The 15,101-nt window shown below is 46.0% G+C and overlaps 1 protein-coding gene and 2 non-coding genes across 3 annotated transcripts; all 3 read left to right on the forward strand.

Annotated features, from left to right (window-relative positions):
• The first annotated feature begins 8,881 nt into the window (after window positions 1–8,881).
• On the forward strand, window positions 8,882–13,088 carry Hspa8 (heat shock protein family A (Hsp70) member 8). The gene is made up of 9 exons (XM_051197159.1): window positions 8,882–9,044; window positions 9,616–9,825; window positions 10,132–10,337; window positions 10,432–10,584; window positions 10,669–11,224; window positions 11,460–11,662; window positions 11,877–12,075; window positions 12,172–12,404; window positions 12,657–13,088. Exons 2-9 carry the CDS (start codon window positions 9,621–9,623, stop codon window positions 12,840–12,842), a joined length of 1,941 nt encoding a protein of 646 aa, XP_051053116.1. The 5' UTR covers window positions 8,882–9,044; window positions 9,616–9,620; the 3' UTR covers window positions 12,843–13,088.
• On the forward strand, window positions 11,306–11,391 carry LOC127232027 (small nucleolar RNA SNORD14). Its single transcript, XR_007835328.1, has one exon. It is a non-coding gene; the product is annotated as a small nucleolar RNA SNORD14 (small nucleolar RNA).
• Window positions 11,710–11,795, forward strand: LOC127232026 (small nucleolar RNA SNORD14). Its single transcript, XR_007835327.1, has one exon. It is a non-coding gene; the product is annotated as a small nucleolar RNA SNORD14 (small nucleolar RNA).
• Window positions 13,089–15,101: the final 2,013 nt, after the last annotated feature.

Below are 15,101 nucleotides of genomic sequence, written 5' to 3' on the forward strand. Positions count from 1 at the left end.
CAGGGCTTCGTGGTGAGACCTCTAAAACCCAATAATAATAATAGTAATAATAATAACAAAAATTAATGGAGAAGATGGTTCGTGTAACATCTCTTCTCTACCCTACAGGATTGAACAAGGATGTTTTACATGGAATTTGAAGCCAGGCATGGTAGCACCAACCTTTAATTCTAACACTTAGAGTTCAAGTTCATCCTCAGCTGCATAGTGAGGCCAGCCTGGGCAACATAAGACACTGTCTCAAAAATATTTTTAAAAATGAGGTATTATGACTCAGTGGTTAAGAGCACTGACTGCTCTTCCAGAGGACCTGGGTTCAATTCCCAGCACCCACATGGCAGCTCATAACTGTCTGTAATTCCAGTTTCAGGGACCTGACACCCAAGGCAAAACACCAATGCACATTCAAAATAAATAAATAAATAAATAAATAAATAATAAAATTTTATTTAAAAAGTGAGATATTATGGATAAACTTGGGTAGGCAAGGTGCCTCTGTACCACCTGCGCTACAATCTGTTTGTTCCACTAATCGGGCGAAGACCTAGAGATTTAAATAAGAGACAAGATAGCAGGTCATTTGTGCAACAAGAATGCAGTTTATTAAGGGGAAGGAACAGGCTTATATACCGACTCACAGCACAGTGGAAAACAACCCAGGGTCAAGAAAGTTCTCAGGCTTAGCTTCTCTCCAGCAGATGTGTGTTAGCAAATGAGTAAGAGAACCAATAACAACTCTGGGGCAAGATGTTCCAGCTGAAGCTGCAGAATATTCCAGCCAACAGCTCAGGCTTGCTCAAGGTGCCTCAGGGGTCCATGCAGGGCTCCTTGGGTAAAGGAGCTTGCCTTGCTTGTTTAATAACCTGAGTTCAGGGCCAGGTGGTCGTGGCTCACATGTCTATCAAGTTTGAGGCCAGGCTGGTCTACAGAGTTCCAGGACGACCAAGGGCTACACAGAGAAACCCTGTCTTGAAAAATCAAAATATAAGCCAGCCTGGGTTCAATCTTTGGAACTCGACTAAAGATAGAAAGAGACAAGTTAGCCTGAGCTACATAATGAATTTCAGGCCAGCCAAGGCTACGATGTCTATAGACATGTCATGCACAATCTTGGCTGCCTAAGACAAGCTGAGTAGGGTAGTACCCTGCAGCTTTAATCCCAGTATTCAGGAGACAGAGGCAGCTGTGACCTGTGAGCTGAGGTCAGCCTGGTCTACAGAGAGAGTTCCAGGCCAGCAAAAACTACATAGTGAGATCCTGTTTCAAAGCAAGAACAAAACAACAAAGTCTGTGTAAAATAGTTGGCATCCTAGTCACATAAGGAGACACAAGTGTGTACTGGGTCCTTGCTCCACACACAGAACCTGTAGTAAGAGTTACGAGCAGAATTCTGCAGTTACACAGTAGGCTGGTTTTAATGTTCAGTGTAGATAAATATTTGTTTTCCTTAATTTCTTCTGTGTAGTGTAATGAGAGAAAATGATGTTAGGATGACTCACATGTATGTCTTCATGTTTAAGTGAAATAATTTATACTTTGCTACAGTTAGAAAAGCAAAATACTAATATTATTTTGGATCATTCCTAAGGGAAAGCAGTAAACTCATTCAGGTCTTGAGAAATCAGGCTGCATACTGCAGTTTTCAACCCTGTCCTTGGTTCCAGGAGGGGCTGTTTTTGATGGAATTTGCATGTAAGGTCACCATTCTTTGGCCCTGAATAATCCTTTCTTCCTTCCTTCCTTCCTTTCTTTCCTCCTTCCTTCCTTCTGTCCCTTCCTCCCTCCCTCCTTGCCTTCTCTCTTTTCTTCCCCACCTGAGGCAGGATTGAGGGCCTCAGTTCTAGGCTGGCCTCAGACTCATGGCAAGCTTCTTGCCTCTGCCTCCCAAGTTTTGGGATTGCACAGGAACCACCACACTCAGCTGAACAATCTTTATTGTTGTTTGTTTATTTGTTTTGAGACAGGGTTTCTCTGTGTAACAGCTTTGACTGTGTAAGCTGGCCTAGAACTCAGAGATCCACCTGCCTCTGCTGTCCAAGTGCTGGGGTTAAAGGTATGAGCCATCACATCTTCATATTTGGGGTTTTGTTTGTTCATCTGTTTGCTTCTTTTATTTATTTATTTATTTATTTATTTATTTATTTATTTATTTATTTTTGAGACTGGGTTTCTCTGTATTGCACTGGAGCCTGTCCTGGAACTAGCTCTGTAGAACAGTCTGGACTCAAACTCATAAAGATCCACCTGCCTCTGCCTCCTGAGTGCTGGGATAAAAGGCACGTGCCACCAACACCCTCTTTGTTTGTTTTAAAGCAGGATCTCAATGTAGCCTTACCTAGACTAGAACTTACTTTGTAGGCCATGCTGGCATCACATAGATCCACCCATCTCTTTCCTGCCGAGTGCTGGTATATTAAAGGCATATGCCACAACTCCCAGCCCTAACCCTTTAAACTAGGTCCCAAGGCACACAACTATAATTCCAGTTATAGGGAGATGGCGGCACATGAATGTTTGTGAGGTCTAGGCCACATATGGGACTACATGTAGTTCCAAGCCAGTTAAATGGGGAGACTCTGTGTTAAGAAAATGTTTATGTAGAAGCTCCCACACTATGTAATTCTTCTTTATGCCTTTAAGAAAAATAGTAAAGTCCTATTCATTTTATTTACCCTCTAAAGCTCTGAAGGCTTTGCACTGTAGAAAGAGAAACAGATGGTTCAAGTGTTATACACACTTGCAACCATAGTACTCAGGAGGCTGAGACAGGAGGATTGCTATGAGTTTGAGACCACCATGGGCTATATACTAAGTACCAAGCGTACATGTTAAGACTATGTCACCACACCAGAAAATGCCTGGAATTTCAATTCTGATGTAACTTCAAAGCCCATGCTTCCCAACACTGCTCTCCAAAGCAAGACTGTGTGCATCGTACTGACAAGGCATTCCAGGAGCTAATGTGTCATAGACTTTGGGATTCTGAGAGGCTATGAAAGCCACACAGTCCAATCTTCATTTAAATGTGATTTATTTACCTTTCCTATCAATGCTGGGATTTTAGGCAGTGGAAAACAAAACGTTTTAGAAAGACAGATACTGCAGTCAGACTGAGTTAAATTCCTAATTCCAGGAAGGCATGCTCTTCATAAGGACTTACTTCATTCCTCTCCAGAAGACAAGAGGAAACACAAGAAGCAGGGCCTGGTACAGAGCCCTTTCCTGCCTTCAGGAAGTGAACTAACTGCCTGCGATGCCAGGGAATCACCATAGCCTTCAGCCACAAACCATGGTCTTGTGTGTTGGCAGCTCTGCTGGCCTCCGAGGGCTTCAGGAAGAAAGACAAAGTTTACAGAAGGACTTTCCCTCTGGAGGAAGCAGAGCTAAAAGATCTCAGTCAACAGGGAAGCAATCCCAACAAACATTTTAGATTAAACAAACAAACAAACAAATCTGATTAATGATCCTACCTTGTGGTTTGCCAGTTTAGTCATTACCCATGCCAGGCAGGGGTGGTGCATACCTTTAATACTAGCACTCCAGAGGCAGAGGCAGGTAGAGTTCAAGGACAGCCTGGTCTATAGAGCAATTTCCAGGACAGGCTCCAAAGCTACACAGAGAATCCCCATCCTAAAAAAAAAAAAAAAGAAATCATTTAATTATTTCCTCATCTACAAAATGAAAATCATGATAATTCTTACTTCTTAAGATTTGGGGTCGGGATGTGGCTCCTTCCCTCCTCCTTCCCCCATCTTTTTCTAGACAGGGTTTCTCTGTGTAGCCTGGGCTGTCCTTGGAACTCACTCTGCCTCCCAAGTGCTGGGATTAAAGATGTGTACCACCACTGCCAATAGACATTTTCTTGATTAATAATTGATGTGAGAGGTCCCAGACCATTGTGGTTGTGGTATCACCCCTGGGCAGGTCATCCTGGATTCTATATACACACACACACACACACACACACACACACAAAAAAAAAAAAAAAAAAAAAAAAAAAAAAATCAGAAAAACAAAAATACCAAGCAAGCCACAGAGAGCAAGACAGTAAGCAGTGTTCCTCTGGTCTCTGCTTCAGTCCTAACTCCAGGTTCCTGCCTTGAGTTTCTTCTGGTTGACAGGCTACAGCCACATAAGGAAACACACCCTTTCCTCCTGTGCTGCTTTTGGTCATAGTAAAAGGAAGTGAACTAGGACCGAGGGTCTCACTGTGTGGATTTGGTTGGCCTCAGACTTGAAATGATCCTTAGACCTCTGCCTCCTGATTACTGGGATTACAGGTGTGTACAAGCACCCTGCTGTTTTTGTTTTGTTTTGTTTTTTACAGTCTCAGTGTGTAGCTCAAGTTGGCCTAGAACTATGGGTTTTCCTGTCTGCTGGGGTGGTAGGACTGCATCACAATGCTTGGTTAATTTCAGATCTTGAATAAGTAAGTAAGTTTGCAGTGGAAACCTTGAGTGGCTAGAAGCAAAGAAACAACATTTACTTTCTGCTTGTATTTTGTCTTAATTTTATTTTTTGCAGGGGAGGGGACACTCATGCCATGGTGTGCTTACAGAGGTCAGGGTGCCCCTTTGTAGGATCAGTTTGCCCTTTCTTCCTTCTAAGAATCAAACTCACACATCCGTGCGTGTATGGCAAGCACTTTACCCACTAAGCCTTCCAGCTAGCTCTTTGTGCTTTTAATAGTGAAAACACAGTTCAGGGCTGGAGAGATGGCTCAACAGTTAAGGGCATTGGCTTCTCCTCCAGAGGTCCTGAGTTCGATTCTCAGAAACCACACAGTGACTCACAACATCTGTAATAAGATCTGGCACCCTCTTTTGCATACATGTAAACAGAACACTGCATACACAATAAATAAATAAATAAATAAATAAATAAATAAATAAATAAGCCAAACCACAGTTCAAATCCTAGAACACTGTTTGAGCAACCAGAAGCTGAGGTTAAGTGTTCTGCTATCTAAAAATTGTGCATGTGTGCTTGTATGGTGTGTCATATGCAGCAGTGTGTGCCTGTAAGCTTTATGAGCTCAGAGGAGGGTATCGAGTATCATAACCTAACCCCTTGAGCCTGGAACTTAACTCTCACTAGGCCAGAAAGCCACAGATATATATATATATATATATATATATATATATATATATATATATATAAATGAATTCTGGTCACACTGGTCCCTTCATGCCCTGCCCCCCTTTGAGTATCAAAAGAGTTTACTTTGCAAAGTTTCATATGAAAACATGACCCAAATTCTACACCACAGTGGAACAGGCCCTTAGGGGAGAGCCGTGAACTCCTGTGCTGAACAGCTTCATACATGATGCTGTTTCCTTGAATGATAACATTCTGATGTTATTCTGTTGCCCACTAGATGCCACACACTCATCAGTCACAAGACTCATAAAGGGATCAAAGTTCCGTAGTATTCCTTGTACGTGTCTGCCACCATTTAACTTCAATAATAACTTCTTGTCCATACATCTCTTCAGTTTGGGAGGGTGGGCCTTGCTCATGGCAACTCCTCAGTAGGCTCAGCATGACAGGAGATGGCAAAGCAGAGGCTCCCTCACCCACCCTTATCTCCTTGCCAGCCCCCTCCCCCATTGATCTCTCATTCAACAAATCCCATTCTGGGCTGGCTAGATGGTTCATTGGTTAAGAGTGTTTGCTGCTCTTCTGGAAGCCTGGAATTCAGTTCCCAGTACACTGTCAGCAGGCTCACCTCCACCTAATAGAACTCTAATTTCAGGCTCTTCTGGCTTCCATGGGCACCCACACACAGGTGACATATATTCACACAAGACACAGTAATAAAAATAAATCTTTTTTAAAAGGTCTCCATCCCACTGGGTGGTGATGGTGGATGCCTTTGGTCCCGCAGGAGGCAGAGGCAGAGGCAGAGGCAGAGGCAGGCAGATCTCTGTGAGTTCAAGGCCGCCTGGTCTACAGAGTGAGTTCCTGGATAGGAAGGACTGTTTCATACAGAAACTGTCTACGCACCCCTTTCCCCCCAAAAAAGATCCCCATCCCACTTTTACGTCTTTTGCTTGTACTTTGGGATTCACCAGACATAACCAAGGCTGCCTTTGTGGGCAAAGTGTGGAGTTATCCACTGGAGCAGGGCTTGAATCAACAGTGGTTGCCCACTAAACACTTCCTCTCCACCAGCAATCTTCAAACCGTTCGCTCCTGGGTGAGGCAGGGCCCTTGAGCCCCTCCCCATCTATGACTGACTATTTAGAGGATCGGGCTTGAGCAGACCCCAAGAGTGCCACATGTCATGCCTGGAAGCATCCCATAATCCTCTGTCCCTTCATAGCCTCTTTCTTCTCTCCACCTCATCTTTCCTTGTTTCCCGAGCCTTGGTGATGTTGTGAGGTTCCTTTAAGAGTGAGAACCTTTAAGACTCAAGACTCGCTTGTTCTAGCTGGGCATCGGTGGCACACACCTTTCAGAGGCAGGCAGAGGCAGGCAGAGGCAGGAGGATCTCTGAGTTCTAGGCCAGCCTGGTCTACAGGGCAAGTGCCAGGACAGGCTCCAAAGCTACACAGAGAATCCCTGTCTCGAAAAAACAGAAACAAAAACAAAGAAACAACAAAACAAAAAGAAAAAGAGTTGCTTGTTCTTAGCAGTTTGATCAGCCTTGAGTCTGCGTTAAGGACCATTCACTCCAGAGGGAAGCTGCTTGGACAAGGCTGAGGTAGCGCAGGTCCAGTTCCCGGCTCCCTCCCCCACCCCTCCTTCTCTCTTTTGATAACTGAGATTATAGGTTGGCTCCAGTGCTGCCTTGGCTGGAATTGTCACCTGATAAGATGAAGTCTGGAGCCACCAGGATCGTACCAGGGGCTTAACAAAAGTTTTCTTTTTTTTCCCCCTGTGAATGGGGCTACTAGTGAGATTCCTGGAAAGGGAGGAGATTAAGCAGTTGTTAATTTAGCTGCAGTTCCTGTTTTTCCATAGGCCCAAGGTGTGGATTCCTAGGTGAGGGGCAGTTTCTGTCTTCTCTGCTCTCTCCCATCCTCAGGATTTACTATCTTCCTATCTGGCCTCGCTTTTATTTCTTATTTTGAGAAAGAGTTGCACTAAGGTGCTCTGGCTCACCTTTACTCTCTCTCTAGTCCAGGCAGGCCTTTCTTTCTGTTTCAGCCTCTGTAGTAGCTAGGGTCACAGGTGCTCACCACCCCGGCCTCCCAGAAAGTACACTCGTGAAACAGAGTCAGGCTCCTCATTTTTAAACCTTTATTTACAAATTGATTGACAGGCTCACGGTCCAACCTGGCTCTAGCAGAACTTTAGGTACTCCACTTCCTAAGTGGTGACTGAAAAAGTGTGAGTCACCACACCCAGTTACACCGTAGCTTAAAAAAAAAAAAAAAGCGGAGGGGGGGGGGATCTAAGATGAGTTTGTGCCTTACGTTCTAATATGGGGGTATTAGAAAAGCCGTTAAGAAGTATGCATTTTACATGTAAAGTACCTTTTACATTTACATGAAAAAAGTATTAAAACGATCTTTTGGAACAGTAACAAAAAGTACATCCCTCCAGAAACTCCAAGGCACAAATACAGAAAAAAGAACTATTCCTTTACGACTGTCTCAGTAATTAGTGGCTTTGATGAGGACAAAGCCTCCCCAGTCTTCTGATTGCCTTTCTCGCGTGGTCTGGAGAGCTTCCAATTCAAACACCGTAAGTAAAAGTCGCTACGGTATTCTTTTAAAAAACAACCTAACAAATAGCTGCCCTGCCCTTTTGAAAGGACACGTGGAACGTACTGGAGAGACGGGCTTAGTGACAAGGCCCCAGAACGAATGCCCTGCCTCCATGCTTTGCAGTTTCATAGTCCAAGCATTGTCACGTTTTCAAGGACTCTGTGCGGTCGAGCGTTTAATTTTTGGTAAAAGTCAAGTCAGGGGAGACATTACCTCATGCTCCTGAAAATAAAAGGTCGAGATCGTTGCATCAAGGACATAGGGCTGCCGGAAATGAGGATTGCCAATGCCTAGCTCGCCCTCAGGGGTAGAAGAAATATACCCTTTGCCACAGTTTTCCCCACAAAGTGAGAGGTCGGGGTGGGGGCAGGGAGGGGACGGAAGCCACGCTGTCCTAGTCCGGAGGTGGGGAGGGGCGCTCGGCTGTGGGGTCAGTCAGGAAGACAAGGCCATTTCTTTCCCTGAGGGTCACGACCGAGCATCGTGGGGACCTGTACAAGCCAGGCACGCCAGGCCTCCGCACTGGCGGCTGCGGGTTGAGAGGCCGCGCGGCGGCCGGGCCATCTCCAAGCCGGGCACCAGGAGCTGCTACCCTCGCGGTGCCCACTAAGTCTCGGGCTCAGACACCGTGGGTGCGCGCAGCCTGAGGCCGCTAGCCCGCCGGGCTGAGGGAGAAGGGACGGAGGGCCGGGTGGGGGAGGGGCGCGACAACCTTCGCCGCCATTTTGTCCTCGCCCCACTTCCGTCTTCTCTTCCCCCGACTCCCCCTCCCTCAGGCTCTTCTCTCCCGCGGCCCAGGGTCCCCAGGGGACCACATGGCGGAGAACACCGCTCTCATTGGTCCGCTGCGAATGCACCCGCCTCCCTTCGCTTGCTTCCTTCCGCCCCCTCCCGCTCGCGCTGACTGGGCGCGCATGCGTACACTCCGCCGACTCGGTCCCCTCCCCCCACGGCGATGAGTGACAGAGGACTCCCGCGCGCGGGCTCCCTGCGCCCCGCCCTTCCCTTTCCCCCCCGGGCCGTTCGGAGAGCGGGGGCGAGCATGAAAGTTCCAGAACGCTGCGGCCGTGCGTCATCGCCGGGCGGGGCGGGGCGGGGGCGGGCCCTAAGGCAGCGATCTGGTTGTTGATTGGTGCAGTCAGAATGGCCCCACCGTCCATTGGCTAAGGGGCCATGATAGGCAGCGGGACTGGGCGGGATCCTTCTGGAAGGTTCTGAGACAAGGTATAAGAGACAGTGAGGCGGGCGGAAACCGGTCTCATTGAACGCGGAGGCAGACTGCGGCGTTTGTGCGCTCTTGTTGCCAGCACAGCCGGGCCTACCAGCAAGGTGAGGCCTGGGGTTTTAGTTGGCGGTGGGTGACGGGCTCACTGCAGAGGGCGGCGGGGCGGGGAGGCGGCGGAGGCGGGCGCGGCCTAGGCCGCCCTCTCCGGGAATGCGGGCTGCAGCCGAGGAGGATGGGCTTAGGCAGGGCGGCGCCGCCATGGCCGCGAGGCTCCGTGTGGCGGGGGAGGGGTGTGCCGCAGCGGCTCGGGCTGCTCTCTACTCTGTCTGCGGATTAGACGACAGCGTTTCTGACGGTGGCCCCGGGGGGGGGGTTAGCCGCTGGGAATAGCTCAGTAGCGGGCAAGTCTGGAGGTGCCCGCAGTACGCGGCCCTGGCGGGGGTGGGGTTGGGCGCTCGGAGTTGAGGCCACGTGCTCAGCCATTGTCGCAGACCTTCAGGACAGATGGTTCCTTCAGCCAGGGGCGGGCTCTGTCACGTTTGGCACGGCCACCGGGCTGCAGCAGTGCTGCCCTGAGCCTTCCGCGTGGCCTTAGGTGATGAGACCATAGCGATTGCAGTCTGGAAGCCGCGCGATAGCTGCTTAGCCGTTTTCGTGTTCCCGTTTTTCTTTCAGCAACCATGTCTAAGGGACCTGCCGTTGGTATTGATCTTGGCACCACCTACTCATGCGTGGGTGTCTTCCAGCACGGAAAGGTGGAGATAATTGCCAATGACCAGGGTAACAGAACCACGCCAAGCTATGTTGCTTTTACCGACACAGAACGATTAATTGGGGATGCTGCAAAGAATCAGGTTGCAATGAACCCCACGAACACAGTTTTCGGTGAGTAGCTATAGTTTTTATGTGGGCTAGCTTTTTAAAAAGCTGCAGCTTAAGAAATTAACGTTGCGACTGGTAAAACTGGCAGTATTTATATCGTGTAAGGGCCATTCAGGCTGGAGAGATGGTTCACCCGTTAAAGGCTAGGCTCACAACAAAAAAATATGGGTCATTCCTCTCCTGCTCCAGAGTTAGCCACAGCCTGCCTGGATGTCAGCTTTCCCTACTCCTCTTAGTATGCTGAAGTACAGTTTATAATTAGAAAATCACAATCCTTGTGGAATACAATGAAACGCATTTGTTTTTCAGATGCCAAACGTCTAATCGGGCGTAGGTTTGATGATGCTGTTGTTCAGTCTGATATGAAGCACTGGCCCTTCATGGTGGTGAACGATGCTGGCAGGCCCAAGGTCCAAGTAGAGTACAAGGGAGAGGCAAAGAGTTTCTACCCAGAGGAGGTGTCCTCTATGGTTCTGACTAAAATGAAGGAAATTGCAGAAGCATATCTCGGCAAGGTGGGTTTTAAATAATGTCAATCTGGGCTGGCTTTTTCCTCATAATGTTTTAATGCACGAATTTGCTAACAATTGTGCAAATTGTGTTTTCTAGACTGTTACTAATGCTGTGGTCACAGTGCCAGCCTACTTCAACGATTCACAGCGACAGGCAACAAAAGATGCGGGAACCATCGCTGGCCTCAATGTGCTTCGAATTATCAATGAACCAACTGCAGCTGCTATTGCTTATGGGCTAGATAAGAAGGTATGTGTCTGAAGTAGTACATGTTTACCTTAATGTTAATTTGCACACCAGAGATTTTGAGCTGAAGTATTTTTTCAATGACAGGTTGGCGCTGAAAGGAATGTGCTGATTTTTGATTTGGGAGGTGGTACTTTTGATGTGTCAATCCTCACTATTGAGGATGGAATTTTTGAAGTCAAATCAACAGCTGGAGACACCCACTTGGGTGGAGAAGACTTTGATAACAGAATGGTCAACCATTTCATTGCTGAGTTTAAGAGAAAGCACAAGAAGGACATCAGTGAGAACAAGAGAGCTGTCAGGCGTCTGCGTACTGCCTGTGAACGGGCAAAGCGCACCCTCTCCTCAAGCACCCAGGCCAGTATTGAGATTGATTCTCTCTATGAGGGAATCGATTTCTATACCTCCATTACCCGTGCTCGATTTGAAGAATTAAATGCTGACCTGTTCAGAGGCACCCTGGACCCTGTAGAAAAGGCCCTTCGAGATGCTAAGCTAGATAAGTCACAGATCCATGACATTGTCCTGGTTGGTGGCTCTACCAGAATCCCCAAGATTCAGAAGCTCCTGCAAGACTTCTTCAATGGAAAAGAACTGAATAAGAGCATTAACCCCGATGAAGCTGTTGCTTATGGTGCAGGTAAGATAAGACCCCTCCACCTACATACTTGCCTTTTTGCAGTTCCAAAATTCCTCTTTAAAGAGGGCCCTCAAATATCATTCGCTATGATGATGGATTCCAAAACCATTCGTAGTTTCCACCAGAAATGCTGTGTTGGCTAGTTCCTTCCTTGGATGTCTGAGCGAATGAACTGCATTGAAGTGACTGGATTTGGTAGTGAGTTGTTTATATAACATTTCTTTTCCTTTTGTAGCTGTCCAGGCAGCCATTCTGTCTGGAGACAAGTCTGAGAATGTTCAGGATTTGCTGCTCTTGGATGTCACTCCTCTTTCCCTTGGTATTGAGACTGCTGGTGGAGTCATGACTGTCCTCATCAAGCGTAATACCACCATTCCTACGAAGCAGACGCAGACTTTCACTACCTACTCTGACAATCAGCCCGGTGTGCTCATTCAGGTAGGTTAGAGATCTGTCTTTGTATAGAAATTCCAGGGAAGGAGGTATCGCTGTGATGATGGATTCCAAAACCATTCGTAGTTTCCACCAGAAATGCTGTGTTGGCTAGTTCCTTCCTTGGATGTCTGAGCGATTGAATTCTTCCCCTGAGCTTGCTTATTAATTGAGCTATAGAACTGTTAAGTCTGATGTCTTACTGTGTCTTTCCCTCAAGGTCTATGAAGGTGAAAGGGCCATGACCAAGGATAACAACCTGCTTGGGAAGTTTGAACTTACAGGCATCCCTCCAGCACCTCGTGGTGTTCCTCAGATTGAAGTCACTTTTGACATTGATGCCAATGGTATCCTCAATGTCTCTGCTGTAGATAAGAGCACAGGCAAGGAGAACAAGATCACCATCACCAATGACAAGGGTAAGTATGGACACTACTTTCTTCTGATAAATATATATATCTCTCAAGTTCTGACTTTAGTTTCTAAATCGTGTTCTTGATTTTGTGACTTAACAGGCCGCTTGAGCAAGGAGGATATTGAACGCATGGTCCAGGAAGCTGAGAAGTACAAAGCTGAAGATGAGAAGCAGAGAGATAAGGTTTCCTCCAAGAATTCACTGGAGTCCTATGCTTTCAACATGAAAGCAACAGTTGAAGATGAGAAACTTCAAGGAAAGATCAATGATGAGGACAAACAGAAGATTCTAGATAAGTGTAATGAAATCATCAGTTGGCTGGATAAGAATCAGGTAGGTGTTGTGTTGCCAATAAGATGTTTGAGTACAACTGGACTAAATTAGGGGTCACTGTGATGAATGGTCCAAACATTCGCGGTTTCCACCAGAATATAAAGCAGTGTTGGCAGTTACCTTCCTTGGATGTCTGAGTGACTCTAAAGCAAAGGAATGGGTTCATGTTAATGGAGAATAAATTGCAGCCTTACAGTACAACAGAGTTAACTGTTTTGCAGACCTTTAGTAATTTGGTTTTTCTCTACTCAGACTGCAGAGAAGGAAGAATTTGAACACCAGCAGAAAGAACTGGAGAAAGTCTGCAACCCCATCATTACCAAGCTGTACCAGAGTGCTGGTGGCATGCCTGGAGGAATGCCTGGGGGCTTCCCTGGTGGTGGAGCTCCTCCATCTGGTGGTGCTTCTTCAGGGCCTACCATTGAAGAGGTGGATTAAATCAGTCCAAGTAGAAGTGTAGCATTGTTCCACAGGGAAACATTTGAAGGACCCAAATTTAGCAAAGTTTCTTGGCAGTTTTTAAATTTAAACTGCTACAATTACTGGGCATGTTCAAAATACTTTGAACATGGAACATGTGCAGATAAAATAAACATTGCACTTTATAAGCACTGTATCCTAAATGGAAAATGCAGTGTCTAATAAGGTGGAAAATGGAATGTCTAATAAAACTATTTAAATTGGCACTATACAGTTGTCCTGACTTGTGATTTTTGAGACAGTTATGCTGTTCATGAGACTGACATGGAACCAATTCCCAAATGCTGGGATGAGCGCTATGCCGCCCTACCTAGTACAATTCTAGTGCCTTCCAGTGGGCTTTTTCAGTTTAGTTTTAACCCTTGGGCTGGTGGGAATTTTAAGACCATGCAGCTTTGCATATACTAGATATCTTAATGGAAAGAACCAACAGATGAAGCTGACAGGGTAGAGTATTCTATGCTAGTTGGGGGTGGTGCTTGGTAATCTCTAGGCCAATGGTTATAAATCCCAGGGTGTAAGTCACCTTGGTGCCCTCCATCCACATCTAAACAATAGTTTTATATAACTTCAGGCTTGAGCTGCCACCTAGTGGCCAGCCTTTGCTTACTGGTACAGTAAGATGCTCACTAGTGCACACAGCAAAGCAACTTGATCTTTGATAGTGGGAATAGCAGTTTCTAGACTAGTGCCACAAAGTCTGGCCCATTGGTATAAAAGCTTAGGGATGGGGTTACAGGTATGTAGTTTACCTAATGCCAGTTGGATTGAACCAGGAGACTTCCTATGTTCTAGAATTCTTCCTGTATGCTAGGAAAAGGTAAATTTATATAGTTTTGTTGTCAGTGGAACACAGACCACATGCATCTTCAGATATTTGGGAACTACTTAAAATTTTATATAATTGGTGCTTAGTTCCAATGTTTACCTGAAACAGCCTGGTGCTTTGGTGTTCTGGTTATTAAATATTTCAATTTGTATATGGATATATGAGGCCAGGATTTCCAGACTGGGAATCTTTCATGTGGGCATTGTAGTTTCTGGGGAAAACAAAATCACTGAGGACAGAGGGTGTTCTTAGTGATATCATTCCCATTGCTATTTCGTTTTGATCCTTAAGTCTAATTTACAAGGAAAGTAATTGGCTGTTTCAAGAGTTCAGCATATCACCTTAGTCATAGCTGATCTGAATTTTGCCTGGAAGCACTCTGGTCACCGACATTCACTACCATACCAGACTAGTTAAAATTTAACTATGATGTGTTTTTATTACCACGTTTTTCAGTTTCCTAAAGCAATAAAATTCGTGAGTACTGCAGTTTAAATGTAGTGCTAAGTTCTAGGCTTATAGGAAGAGTCTTAGTTCTGACTGGAATAGAGCTATGGGTGGCAAAACCTGTTTCAGATGGTTTTCTGCATACTGATTTAAAGGCATTTTTGTCCAGCAGATGGCAGTAATTAATAAAGCAACTGACAGAATATTTTTTTCTTGGGTTTTCAAAGCATGATTTCTTTGCGTAGCTGTCCTGGAATTCTGTAGACCAAGCTTCCCTCAAACTCAGGTCTGCCTATTTGCCTCCTGAGTGTTGAGATTAAAGACATGACTACCCAACAGGAACAATTTCATTGGGTGCTTTTTGCTTGTTTTCACATGTTGCATGACAAAGGACAGGTTAATGATGGACTGAGCCAGCCCCAAACGTCCATATTTCCTGTCCAAGCACAATGAGCAAGTACCTTGCTAGGGATGGAGTACAGAATTGAGTGTGAATGGAGGTATACTAGAGAGAGTATAGAAACAAGGTGGGTAGAGGAAGCAAAAGCTCAGTGACCTTGACCGTAAACTCACTTGTGAGCTGATCTTTGGAAAGAACATGCTGGCAACTGAGGCTCAGGTGGTAATGCTTGCCCAATAGGATTCACTCCTAGCACCAAATCACATGGCTGTAGTATAGCACTTGGGAGGTTGGAGACAAAGATCAGAAGTTCTGCATCATCTGTAGTTGTATAGTGAGTTCAAGGTCAACCTTGGCTACAAGATTTTTTTAGTTTATTAATGTATAGTGTTCTGTTTGCATGTATGCCTGCATACAGGAAGAGGGCACCAGTTCAGGTCTTATTACAAATGGTCATCAGCCATCATGTGATTGCTGGGGATTGAACTCCGGACCTCTGGAAAATCAGCTAGTGTTCTTAACCACTGAGCCATCTCTTCAG

This window comes from Phodopus roborovskii, unplaced genomic scaffold (genome assembly GCF_943737965.1).
Source record: "Phodopus roborovskii unplaced genomic scaffold, PHOROB, whole genome shotgun sequence".
Lineage (NCBI taxonomy): Eukaryota > Metazoa > Chordata > Mammalia > Rodentia > Cricetidae > Phodopus > Phodopus roborovskii.